This window comes from Panthera onca, chromosome E1, assembly GCF_046562875.1.
Source record: "Panthera onca isolate mPanOnc1 chromosome E1, mPanOnc1 haplotype 2, whole genome shotgun sequence".
Lineage (NCBI taxonomy): Eukaryota > Metazoa > Chordata > Mammalia > Carnivora > Felidae > Panthera > Panthera onca.
Genome location: NC_138352.1, coordinates 56,371,688 through 56,384,282, shown reverse-complemented (window position 1 = coordinate 56,384,282; position 12,595 = coordinate 56,371,688). Strand labels below are relative to the sequence as shown.

The window sequence follows — 12,595 nt, the reverse complement described above, 5'->3', positions numbered from 1 at the left end:
GATTCTACTTATCCAAAGTGCCCAAAACAGTGACTGGCACATAACAGATGTTTACTACATATTTATTAAATAAACGAATGAATGAATCTGTAACAGCCTCACATAATAAATATTCATAGAAATTGTGCCCACAAGTCAATTTCCAGATGTTTCAAAATTTTCCAAAATATTCAGGGTTTTCAATAAATATATGGGAATCCACACCCAGTAAATAATTAGTCTACTGATGACTTTCACCTAAGCTAAACCACAGTGAAATAAAAACAGACGAAACATTTCCTTCTAGGTTTGCTTTAGATTTTTGCAGGGTCAGGAAATACGTTAATGTCCTTCCAAACTCCCGCAACACATAAGAGCAATTAGGGGTGTGTTCCTAATTGCCAAAATGGATAAGAGAAGACAACTATCCCCCAACATAAGTGTCAACAGGAGATGACGCACATCAGCCAAAATGGAGGTTCCCATTAGAAACAGCGCCAAGAGGGAGGGAAAACTGATAATGGCAGGACCATTTGAGGGGAATAACACGAGTCTGTGCTCTACTTACGTGGAAAGAACTGTGAAAATAAAAGTAGGAAAGGTCTCAGAAGCATCAATATCTATTAGCATAATAGCCCAAAACCATGACGCCAGATTTTTACTGTGTGATGGACGGACAAGTTTTATCTTCTAAGGATGGAAGTGAAGAGTGACTCACTCACCATTTAAAGATGTAATAAGGAAACTGACATTACTCCACCCAGACCAATTTCTCAGATAACCACCAACCTGAGGGCAACTGCCCTCCTACAGAAAGGAGCCCAGCTAAGTTAGTTACTAATTAGGAAAAATCATCCAATTATGCTAACTTGCTGAGGCTGGCAAGCCATGTTTTACTCTATGTAGGCAGAATTTCGTCCAGAGCACACTTGGGAATTGTCTATAAAAAGGCAAACAGAAGAGTTGAGGAGACGAGGCACTCCATTCTGACTTCCTCCGAGACAGCTGTGCAACGCGCTTGTCCTGACACCATGTCTCTGCGACTTTCCAGCGGGTCCAGGAGGGCCTGCTCCCGTCCTACCGCAGGGTCCCTCAGGCTCTCTGGCGGGGGAGCCGGCTTTGGAGTTGGAAATGCTTGCAGCATGCCCGGAATTGGAAGCAGTTTCTCCTGTGCCTTTGGGGGCAGTTCATCAGGAGGCAACACAGCGGGAAGCAATCTCTGTGCTGGCTTTACGCTGAATGAGGGTGGCCTCCTGTCGGGCAACGAGAAGGTGACCATGCAGAACCTCAACGACCGGCTGGCCTCCTACCTGGAGAATGTGCGCGCCCTGGAGGAGGCCAACGCCGACCTGGAGCAGAAGATCAAGGGCTGGTATGAGAAATTTGGGCCTGGTTCCTGCCGTGGTCTTGATCACGACTATAGTAGATACTTCCCAATAGTCGACGATCTTAAAAATCAGGTAAGAAATTACACTTCACAATCATGTTTATTTCTAAACGTTCTTTTCCTTTCTTCACTGAATACTGAAAACACTTATCGTCCCTATGTGTAATTTCTTAAGGAAATTTCAATTTAGCATTGGAAATAAGCATTGAGTAGATTCAGTTGGTGAAACTCATGATAAAAATGTCACTGACTAGTAACTATATTAATTTTTATTATTTCCATTCCCTACTCTAAAAAAAAAATACTTGTATCTTATTGGCTGTAATAAACTGCCTTTTAAAAGTCAAACCCCCCTTTTCCAGATCATTGCTTCCACCACCAGCAATGCTAATGTTGTTCTGCAGATTGATAATGCCAGGCTGACAGCGGATGATTTCAGACTCAAGTAAGTAGGCTCAGAGAATGAAAAGGATACATGGTGATTGATGCAAAACATTAAATTTAATTTATTTTTTGATCCCTCCATTAAATATTACCAACTCTTATTCTAATACTGGTAAAACACTTGGATTTAAGCAGAATATAAAAAATAAACAGAATGTTATTACTTCTTTATATTTGGCTATGAAATATAAAGTATGAACTGCTATAAAAGCAGCATCCCATCCCTTAGTTTCTTTTCTGCCAAAGAAATGCCTCAAATTAAAGAAAATAATAGCTCTTATATATACAATATACTTTGAAAATGTCTCTGTGGCCAAACCTCCCACTTCAAAAGTCCAGACTTCTAGTGTTTGATCACTGATTGGTGACTATTTCTCCCACCATATGACATCCTGGAAAATCATTAATATTCTCTAAGGTATGAAAATGAGCTGGCTCTTCATCAGAGTGTAGAGAGTGATGTCAATGGGCTACGCAGAGTTCTGGATGAAATCACCTTGTGCAGAACAGATCTGGAGATTCAGTATGAAACTCTCAGTGAGGAGATGACTTACCTGAAAAAGAACCATAAAGAGGTAAGAGCTGTCTGCGCACATTTTGCTATCCCTCTGCAGATACCTTCCATCTGACAGAAAATAATGCGCTTGACTTCTTAAATAAGAAATTGGTACTAAAGACCCATTGTCAGACAAGCATGAGGCCTGAGTTGTCTTGAGGAATGGCCTCATATTTGTCTAGATTCACCCTTGCTTGCTCTCTCATCAAGTTTCCCATGGAGGGGTGGGGAGGGGGGAAGAATCCTGTTTTCCAGATCAATCAGGGTTACAAGAGTAGTGTTTGGCTAGGTAATTATAGCTAAGTTAAAATGATACAGTTAAGAGATTACATCTAATTACATAAATACACTATAAGCATATCCTAAGAAAACTAGATCTAAATTTCGATGTAATTGTGAAAGATTCAAAACACATAAGCATTTACTTTATACACGCAGTAAATATATACATTTAATATTGATGTATATTCTTTTAAAAAAAAATTTTTTTTAGTGTTTATTTATTTTTTAGAGAGATAGAGAGACACGAGTGCAAGCGGGGACGGAGCAGAGAAAGAGGAAGACACAGAATCTAAAGCAGGTTCCAGGCTCTGAGCTGTCAGCACAGAGCCTGACACGGGGCTCAAACTCACTAACTGTGAGATCATGACCTGAGCTGAAGTCGGCTGCTTAACTGACTGAGCCACCCAGGCACCCCTTGATGTATGTTCTTAATAGGTGTATCTATAAAAATAGTGAGACTGAAAATAAATTGTTATATCAAAAAATTTTCTTCCAAATGAAGAGTATACCTCAAAGTGGTCATTGTTGGAAGCTACTTCGAAATCAGATCATACAGCCACTGTTCCTAAGACACAGCTTTGGGATTGCTTTCAGAACCACTGTTTTCTGGGGAAAAAAAATCTTTATTCTTTGAAAGTGAATTTGATATTTTTAAACAGCCAAAAGGCTTCTACAGTCGAGCCTACTACTTAACACAGGAGATCAAGCTAAAAATGCTACTTGATTAGTCATGAGGCTGTCTTATAAAAATAACTACTTAAAAAACAACATTTATATGGATATATGGGTTCAACTGTGGGTATAGCCCATGGTTGTTACTGAATACATTTTTGATAAATTAAATACAATTGACTTTTTTAATGCTTCACTCACAGACAAACCCACATGCATCTTTTTTTTTAATGTTCATTTATTTTTAAGAGAGAGAGAGAGAGAGCGTGCACAGGTATAGGAAGGGCAGAGAGAGAGGGGGAGACACAGAATCCGAAGCAGGCTCTAGGCTCCAAGCTGTCAGCACAGAGCCCGATGAGGGGCCCGAACTCACAGACCTGAGATCATGACCTGAGCCAAAGTCAGATGCTTAACCGACTGAGCCACCCAGGCACCCCTATTAATTATAAATAGACAAACATTTATAAATATAAATAAATATAAATAAACATAAATACTTATAATTATTTCAATTGTTCAGAATTATTCAGACTCAGCCCCTCAACCCTGTCCATGCTGTGTTCAGGATGTAGCTGAGTCAAGAACACATGGAAGCTGCTCTCTAAGTGGAAGGAAGACCAGTCTACCAATGTGGAGACATTTCAGTTGTAAATGAATAGAATAAGAGATGACAGATAATTCATTTTAAAGATCTTAAGGAATTAAGACTTTCTGTGCAACAGAACTAAAACCAACGGAGTTATAAAAGCAGGACTTTGGTTCACCATATGGAAGAGCTCTGGAACAATTTAAAAAATTCTCCCATAAGGAAACAGGCTGCTTCGTGAGACGGGAATATAAAAAGTAGAGAAGGGTCGTTGCTTAACTGGGGGCGGGGGGGTGGGGATGTACAGCCAAATGTACTCTAAGCATCCTTCCAAAGCTATGCCTCTGGACTGTCTGTGAGATCCCTGCATACCTGAGCAGCACACTTTTTGGCCTCCAGGAAATGCAGGCCCTGCAGTGCGCGGCGGGTGGGAACGTGAACGTGGAGATGAACGCGGCGCCTGGCGTGGACCTCACGGTCCTGCTGAACAACATGCGGGCCGAGTACGAAGACCTGGCCGAGCAGAACCGCAGGGACGCGGAGGCCTGGTTCAACGAGAAGGTGAGTCTTGCCCAGAGAACAATCCCTCCGCATCTTAGTGACAGTCACAAAACAGATTTGCTCCCTCGTTTATACCTTTTCAGAGCGCTTCGCTGCAACAGCAGATCTCCGAGGACGTCGGCGCCACCACCTCAGCCCGGAATGAACTGACTGAAATGAAACGCAATCTCCAAACACTGGAAATTGAACTTCAGTCTCTCCTAGCCACGGTAGGCAAAGGACGAATTCCCACCGTCTCCTGGGGTATCCTTGCAAATATGCGCCAGTTGGGGGCGCCTGAGTGGATCAGTTCCTTAAGCTGAGTTAAGTTCTGATTTAGGCTCAGGTCATGATCTCCTTGCTTGTTGCTCCTGGATTCCAGGCGTGTTTCTTGTGCTGACAGCTCGGAGCCTGGAGCCTGTTTCAGATTCTGTGTCTCCCTCTCTCCCTGCCCCTGCTCCCCTGCTCATGCTCTCTCTCTTTCAAAAATAAATAAATGTTAAAAAAAAATTTTGTTTTTAAAATATGCACCTATTGGTTTTAAGGCCCCTAACCCTTGTGGAAACATATCCACATACACATTTATGTAACTAACTTAGAACATAAGAAAAGAATAGGATTTTACATAGAACGGCCAAAACAGCCACATTCATGTCTCCAGTTTATTCAACCAGAGACATGTGCTCCTTTTTAAGAATTTCACAGTTTTAACCATGTGTCAGTGTGAAATTGAACACAATTGTAGACAAAGTTCACAAGAGAAGAAAATCATCTATCAGAGCAAATTTCTGCCTATCTGTATCTGCCTCAGGTTCTTTCTTGTTCCCTGATAGAAACACTCCCTGGAGTGCTCCCTGACCGAGACCGAAGGGAACTACTGCACGCAGCTCGCCCAGATCCAGGCTCAGATCGGGGCCCTGGAGGAACAGCTGCACCAGGTCCGAACCGAAACAGAGGGCCAGAAACTGGAGTATGAGCAGCTGCTCGACATCAAGGTCCACCTGGAAAAGGAAATTGAGACCTACTGCCTCCTCATCGGTGGAGATGATGGGTGGGTAAAACAAATTTATAGGGACGATGTCCTGTACTGAAGTCCACTTGAAACTTAGATCCCTGGAAAGTGAATGTAAACTAACATGACTGTATTTATTGTCACAAATGCTAAAGATTAAACAGAATACGGGCCTGCCAACATACAAATTAGCAACATCTGACAAAACCAAAAGATGACAAGCCTGTATTAAAGGTATGACAAAAATATCACCTCTAGATACTAAGGCAGAGTCGTCCCAACTGTGTAACCCACGGCAACTGTTCTCACCAAATAGCTAAAGAAAATGCAAGAGTGAATCTAGAATTAAAGGGGTTCCCTCTGAATCACTCTTTGGTGATGTTTCCAACGATATGTGTTCACAGGGCTTGCAAGTCTGGAGGTTACAAGTCTAAAGATTATGGATCTGGAAACATGGGAAATCAAGTCAGAGGTAATTAAAATGAAATTCTGTGTGTGTGTGTGTGTGTGTGTGTGTTTTTTAAGTTTGTTTATTTATTGGGAGGGGAGGGACAGAGAGACAGGGAAACCAAGAATCTCAAGCAGGCTTTGCACTGCCAGCACAGAGCCCCATGCAGGGCTCAAACTCACCAACCGTGAGACCACAACCCAAGCCAGAATCAAGAGTCAGATGCTCAGCCGATTGAGCCACCAGGCACCCCAAAATGGAATTGTGTTTTTATGCTGTCGTATTTCACTTGCAATGTCCAGCTTCGTTGTTTTTGTATTAGGCTTAATGAGAACAGATATGATAAAGATTTATAGTAGATATCAGGGTGTGCTGGGTGTCTAACTTTAGTGATATGTGCTAATTTTAAACAGTGGAATATGTCACCATGTTTTTAGCGAGCCAAGAAATAAAAATTCACCAAAAGTTTATCTATTTGTGCTTCCTACATAGTCCATGCTATTCAAAAGTCTATTAGTCCTTTAACTGATATAATTTCTTATTCATCTTTTCTTTCAGTTTTTTCATTGTGGTAAAATATACAGAACATAAACGTTACCATCTTAATGATTTAAAGGATACAGTGCAGTGGCACTAAGTACATTTATGTTGTGGTACAACCATCAACACCATCCGTCTGTAGAACTCTTTTCATCCTGTCCTACAACTATTGAACAATAGCTTCCCATTACCCCCTCCTCCCAGCCCCAGGCAACCAGCCTGCTACTTTCCTTCTCTATACATTTGACTACCCTAGGTCCCTCATACAAGGGAAATCATACAATATTTGTCTTTTTGTGATTGACTTCTTTCACTTAGCGTAGTATCTTCAAGATTCATCTATGTTGTAGCATGTGTCAGAATTTCCTTCCTTTTGAAGGCTGAATAACATTCCATTGTATGGATATACCGTATTTTATGTATCTATTTATTCATCCATTGGTGGACACTTGGGCTGCCTCCACATTTTAGCTATCGTGATCTTATTAATCTTTTATCAACTCTCTAAAATCTCCTTTTAAATTTTAATTTTTAGATCTGGCCAAAGCCATAGTGGTTAAGAAAGTTCTTGAGGAGGTAGACCAACGAAGCAAAATACTTACCACCAGGCTGCACTCCCTGGAAGAGAAATCTCAAAGCAATTGATTCGAGACACAAGAGAGAGAATTTGGCAAATACTCTCTAAGAAGAGAGAGCATTGTGTCTGGAAAAATGAGCAAGCCTAAGAAAAATGCCTGTCCTGTTTTCTTTCTGTTACTGAAATATGAGCACCATCTGGGCAATCAATAGTGGTATCTCCCCACTCATCTGGAAGAATGTCACATACAAATATGATGACTTGATTGTCCTACAGAAAATGTCAGTTCTTTGTATTCAATAAACCTTCTTCCTTTAGCAAGTTACCACGGGTGGTATTGTCTTATCTTTAAAACGTTCATGTCTGTGGTACACATGTATGAACATCTAACAGCTTTTTTTATTATTATTTGTTTTTACATTTGATTTATTTTTTTGAGAGACAGAGAGACACAGAGCATGAGCGGGGAAGGGGCAGAGAGAGGAAGACACAGAATCCGAAGCAGGCTCTAGGCTCTGAGCTGTCAGCACAGAGCCCAACATGGGGCTCGAACTCACAAACCACGAGATCATGACCTGAGCTGAAGTCGGACGCTTAACCGACTGAGCCATCCAGGCGCCCCTAACAGCTTTGAATATATGAAAATTTTAGGGACACCTGGGTGGCTCAGTCAGGTATCTGGCTTCAGCTCAGGTCATGATCTTGCGGCTCACGGGTTCAAGCCCTGCATCAGGCTCTGTGCTGACAGCTCAGACCCTGGAGTCTGCTTCGGATTCTGTGTCTCCATCTCTCTCTGACACTCTCCAGCTCACGCTCTGTCTCTCTCTTTCTCTCTCTCAAAACTAAATAAACATTTTTTTAATTATTAAAAAAAAGAAAAATTTTAAAAATAATTGACAGGTTTCCCCCTAGATTTTCATGAGGCTTTCCCAATAATTCAAATAAGACAAATTCAGGAGGAATAAAAATACTTCCACTTAAATCCCCAATCTGCCATACTGGTGATACAATAACAAGCTTTTTCTCTTTCATAATAGCTACGATGCATACATTTCAGGTTAATCTATAAAATAATAACACTACTTCTCTCAAGGGGTTATTGTAAAGATTAAACAAATGAACTACAGGATCATGTACTTATGGAGCGAGTGCTCAATGAATGCTAACTCATTTTTTAATACTTGACATTTATAATGATGAATTTTCAAATCTCATTTTCTTTTTGAATATGTATTTAAACAATATCCCAAATATAGGGAGGTTAAAGCAAACATCCTGGTTTAGAATCCAAGTTCTATTTATTAATGGAGTCATTCACTTGTATTACAAAGTATGCTTGATGCTTATAACTCTCTTGACCAATGGATCCATTTCCAGTAAAGGGAAATAAATCAGATGAACTGAAAACATAATTTCCTCAGGTCAAATATTACCCCTAGATACTTTGGTGACTCTCAGTCTTCTATGGATGGGCTATCCACGTTGTAATCCATCCATGAAAATTTGATTTCAGGCTTCATCTGAAAATGTTAAGCAGAGAAGATGCTGGGATCCTTTAAGGGCACTAGAATTATCCTTGAGTTACTTTTATTGTCTTCTTCTAATGAATCTTAGCCAGAGGCCACTACAGTCAAAATGCCTAACAAGATCCTACATCGGATTATATGAAACAAAATATTATAATCTCAGAGAAAACTCCACTTAGAAAAGAAAGATCTTGCACAATTATCTAAATGCTGAAGGAACTTACACCACCCTTCCCACCTATCATCAAATCCTCCCTCATTATAGTGATGCTGCCAAATGTAAATTCTTTAAAAAAAATTTTTTTTTAATGTTTATTTATTTTTGAAGGAGACAGAGCATGAGCAGGGGTGGGACAGAAAGAGACAGAGACACAGCTTCCAAAACAGGCTCCAGGCTCTGAGCTGTCAGTACAGAGTCCGATCCGGGGCTGGAACTCACGAACCACGAGATCGTGACCTGAGCCACAGTCGGATACTCAACCGACAGAGCAACCCAGGTGCCCCCAAATGTAAATTCTTATTTGTCAAAATTTATAGCCCTGTACACATCAAAAGGGCAAATTAATATTTCTGTCAATTATACCTAGTGGCGTCCAGGAGCTGTTTCTCTATCTCACAAGAATCAATTCTGTACATTTCTTCCCACCTCTCCATTTAGTGATGTCACCTAGCTTGAAATCAGCCGCAGAGAAGGTATTTACACCACAGAAATGGGCTAGCACTGTAAATCAGGACTCATTCCTCCCTGAGAGTTGGTCATTAAGTATTTACCAGCATATCACTGATTGCACCTCAAGAAAAATGACTTCATTTATTTCTTTTGAAATATTTATTTTATTTTGGGGAGAGTGCAAGTGGGGGAAGGGCAGAGAGAGGAGGACAGAGGATCTGAAGTTTGATGCAGAGCTCAAACTCATGAACCACGAGATCACGACCTGAGCCAAAGTTGGACCTCAGCCAACTGAGCCACCCAGGTGCCTCAAGAAAAAGACTTAAAAAAAACCCACAATGTTTAATGTTTCAGTATGTGACCTGCATGACCTGGCCTTGCTTATCCTTCCACTCATAACTTCTTCTCTGACCCCACCCTCAGTTCTAACCGTATCGCCCTTTGTGTTATTCCTTGAATACAAGTTCATCCTGCCTCTGAGCCTTTGTGCTAACTGTTCCCTCTGACGTGCACTTCCCCTGGACCTCCTTATGGCTGGTTCCTTTGTATCATTCCCATCAGAAGAGCTGTCTGACCACTCTAGCAAAAGTTGCTACTATATTAGAACACTTATCACCATACAAAATTATCTTGTTTATTTTCTTTAATGTTTATTTTTTGAAGAGAGAACGTGCAAGTTCATACATGTGTACCACAGACATGAACGTTTAAAAAATTTTTTTTAATGTTTTTATTTTTGGAGGAGAGAGAGACAGAGCATGACGGTGGGAGGAGCAGAGAGAGAGGGAGAGAGAGAGAATCCCAAGCAGGCTCCACGCTGTTAGCACGGGGCCCAGTGCAGGACTCAATCCCAAGAACCATGAGATCATGACTTGAGCTGAAATCAAGAGTCAGCTGCTTAATTGACTGAGCCATCCAGGCGCCCCACAAGGATATCTTTAGAAAAACACACAAGAAAGTTGCAGCACTATAGTAACTATAGTAATGCAGCCAAACTGCACAGAGTGGTGATTGCCCAGGTAATGTAATAAAGCACTGATTCTCAACTGCGCTCAGTGTATGTTCACTCCCCTTTGGAGTAAACCTGAAAACAGCATGCCAGCCACACAGAAATTCTGATATTCACTCTCCTCCCCCATTCTCAGCCGAGATTGTTATCACAAAAGGTTGCCAGTAGGGCTTTGGCAGGTCATGCCCTGCACTTGGGTACCCAACCCACGTTCCTCTCCCCAGGCAGAGTGTCCAAGAGAGAAGGCACCATTTTTCCTTCTGTACAAACTTACAGGAAGGAATATAGCAGTACTGGGACACGTCATTAAAATACCAGAATATTTCACAGGACTGTTAAGTAGCCACTGCCCAGAGACCCTGTAAAAGCCCTCAACTATGGCCCCAGGCCCTTCTCCATGAGTCCTTCCCCACCACCCAGTAACTAAACACCTGATGCAGAGCAGAGGACTCTAGGACCCCACTCCAGACTTGCCAGCTGCCAGTGTTCATTCTGATTCATCAGTGCCTGTGCCATAAGATTGCTAACTATTTTATTTATTTATTGTTTTATTTTCTAATATAATTTAGTGTCAAGTTAGCTAACATACAGTGTATACAGTGTGTTCTTGGTTTTGGGGGTAGATTCCCATGATTCATCACTTACATACAGCACCCAGTGCCAGTGCTCATCCCAACAAGTGCCCTCCTCAATTCCCATGACCCATTTTCCCCTCTTCCCCCTACCCCCATCAACCTTCAGTTTGTTCTCTGTATTTAAGAGTCTCTTATGGTTTGTCCCCTCCCTCTCTGTTTGAAACTATTTTTTCCCCTTCCCTTCCCCCATGGTCTTCTGTTAAGTTTCTCAAGTTCCACATATGAGTGAAAACATGATATCTGTCTTTCTCTGATTGACTTATTTCACTTTGATTGCTAAACATTTTAAAAGGGATTTTATCCCTTTTCCTTTGTTTTCTTGTTCACATCCTTCGAAAAGCCTTAAGGAAACATTTGTATGGGTTCAGGAATGGTCTGGTATATGATATAAAGTCATATTTCACAATTGTTGTGGTCAGTTTCCAGGGCACAAAACAGCGGCCAGACCAAGAGCTCTGTGACAATGCAGACTGGATCCAAGTGGTCCTGGCCCCAGCTGGCAGGTCAGGGCAGCACGGCTTAGACCTTCTCCTCTAATTCATCCCATTAATGAATCAAACTAACATATCAAACTAAAGAAAAATATATTCTCTAACTTACTTATTAGAGAAGCCAGCACTGAAAGCATGCTTAAAGGGTCAGGCCCTGAACTGCCTCGATTCAAAATAATTTCTACCTCTTTCGTGCTGTGTGCTTTTTGACAAAGTTACCTAACTGCTCTATTCTTCAATTTCCTTGCCTGTAAAATGGAGATAATAATGATAATACTTTTTTCAGAGGGTTGTTATGGGGATTAAATATTCGATTTATGTAGTTTGAAAAGTGTTTGGTTCATTTTGAACCCTCAATAAATGTAGCCTGTATGATGAAAAACTAAAAATGTAAAAACTAAGTTCAAGATTATTAGAGAACTTGAAAGAGGTAGGAAAATGTAAGGATAGTCAAATCTGAGTTTCCCCAAAGGCTACTGAGTCCCCAAGGGGATTTAGAGTCCTCCTTGGTACTCAGAATGAGAAATAGCCTTATCAGTCCTTTTAAAGGTGAATGATAATTCTCCCCACTTTGCATAAGGCTCAGGCAATGAATTGAATAAACCAGCCAAGTAAAACCAAAGCATTCAGGAGAAAAACGACCTAATTCTAAAGAATGTGTTGCCAAGATGGCAAGTCTACAAAGAAAACACAGAGCACAGCTCCAAATCCTATCGACCCTATCCTTTGTGCACAGGTGCCCCCTGAGGCCAAGATGTTCCTGCTCAGGTGGGAGGTACCACCCAGCTAGGTGGGTAACGTGCTTGAACTAGTGTCTAAGGCAGGAAGCAGCTGAAAGCTTTCCAGAAAGGGAAAAGAACACGGCTGCCTTGGTTCATTAGGGACCTCTCCCTGCTTGATACAAAATGGGGTATATTTATACAAAGTACTGAGAGAAGATAGCTACAATTTTTTTAATTATCTGGAAGATTTAGTAAATTTGAAACAAAAAAATATACAGGTATCAGTGAAGTCTTCTTAACATTTATACACTAATTTTCCTAATTCTTTAATGTTTACTATAAAACTACATACAGATCTTTTCCACTGTAATTTAACAGTCTGCACTAGGCTGTTGATAATCTCAAGTCTCATGATGCTACAAGGACTTGGAAGTTGTACTGGAAAATGAGAAAGAAAACACCCCTTCCTCTCTTCTCTGACCTCTGCTCTGTGCAGGTGTGTTGGGAGCCCCAAGACCA

The 12,595-nt window shown here is 41.1% G+C and overlaps 1 protein-coding gene across 1 annotated transcript; it reads left to right on the top strand.

The window, feature by feature from the left end:
- Positions 1–1,010: 1,010 nt before the first annotated feature.
- On the top strand, positions 1,011–7,348 carry KRT25 (keratin 25). Its single transcript, XM_060646121.1, has 8 exons — positions 1,011–1,439; positions 1,729–1,811; positions 2,229–2,385; positions 4,306–4,467; positions 4,551–4,676; positions 5,280–5,497; positions 5,863–5,930; positions 6,982–7,348. The coding sequence occupies exons 1-8, from the start codon at positions 1,011–1,013 to the stop codon at positions 7,089–7,091; spliced, it is 1,353 nt and encodes a 450-aa protein (XP_060502104.1). The 3' UTR covers positions 7,092–7,348.
- Positions 7,349–12,595: the final 5,247 nt, after the last annotated feature.

Bases quoted from the DNA above. Each gene is read 5' to 3' on its own strand.
- KRT25 (XM_060646121.1), top strand. From the start codon at position 1,011: ATGTCTCTGCGACTTTCCAGCGGGTCCAGGAGGGCCTGCTCCCGTCCT. The intron at 4,677-5,279 runs GTAGGCAAAGGA...GTTCCCTGATAG, and splicing joins TTCAGTCTCTCCTAGCCACG to AAACACTCCCTGGAGTGCTC. The intron at 5,498-5,862 runs GTGGGTAAAACA...ATGTGTTCACAG, and splicing joins CTCATCGGTGGAGATGATGG to GGCTTGCAAGTCTGGAGGTT.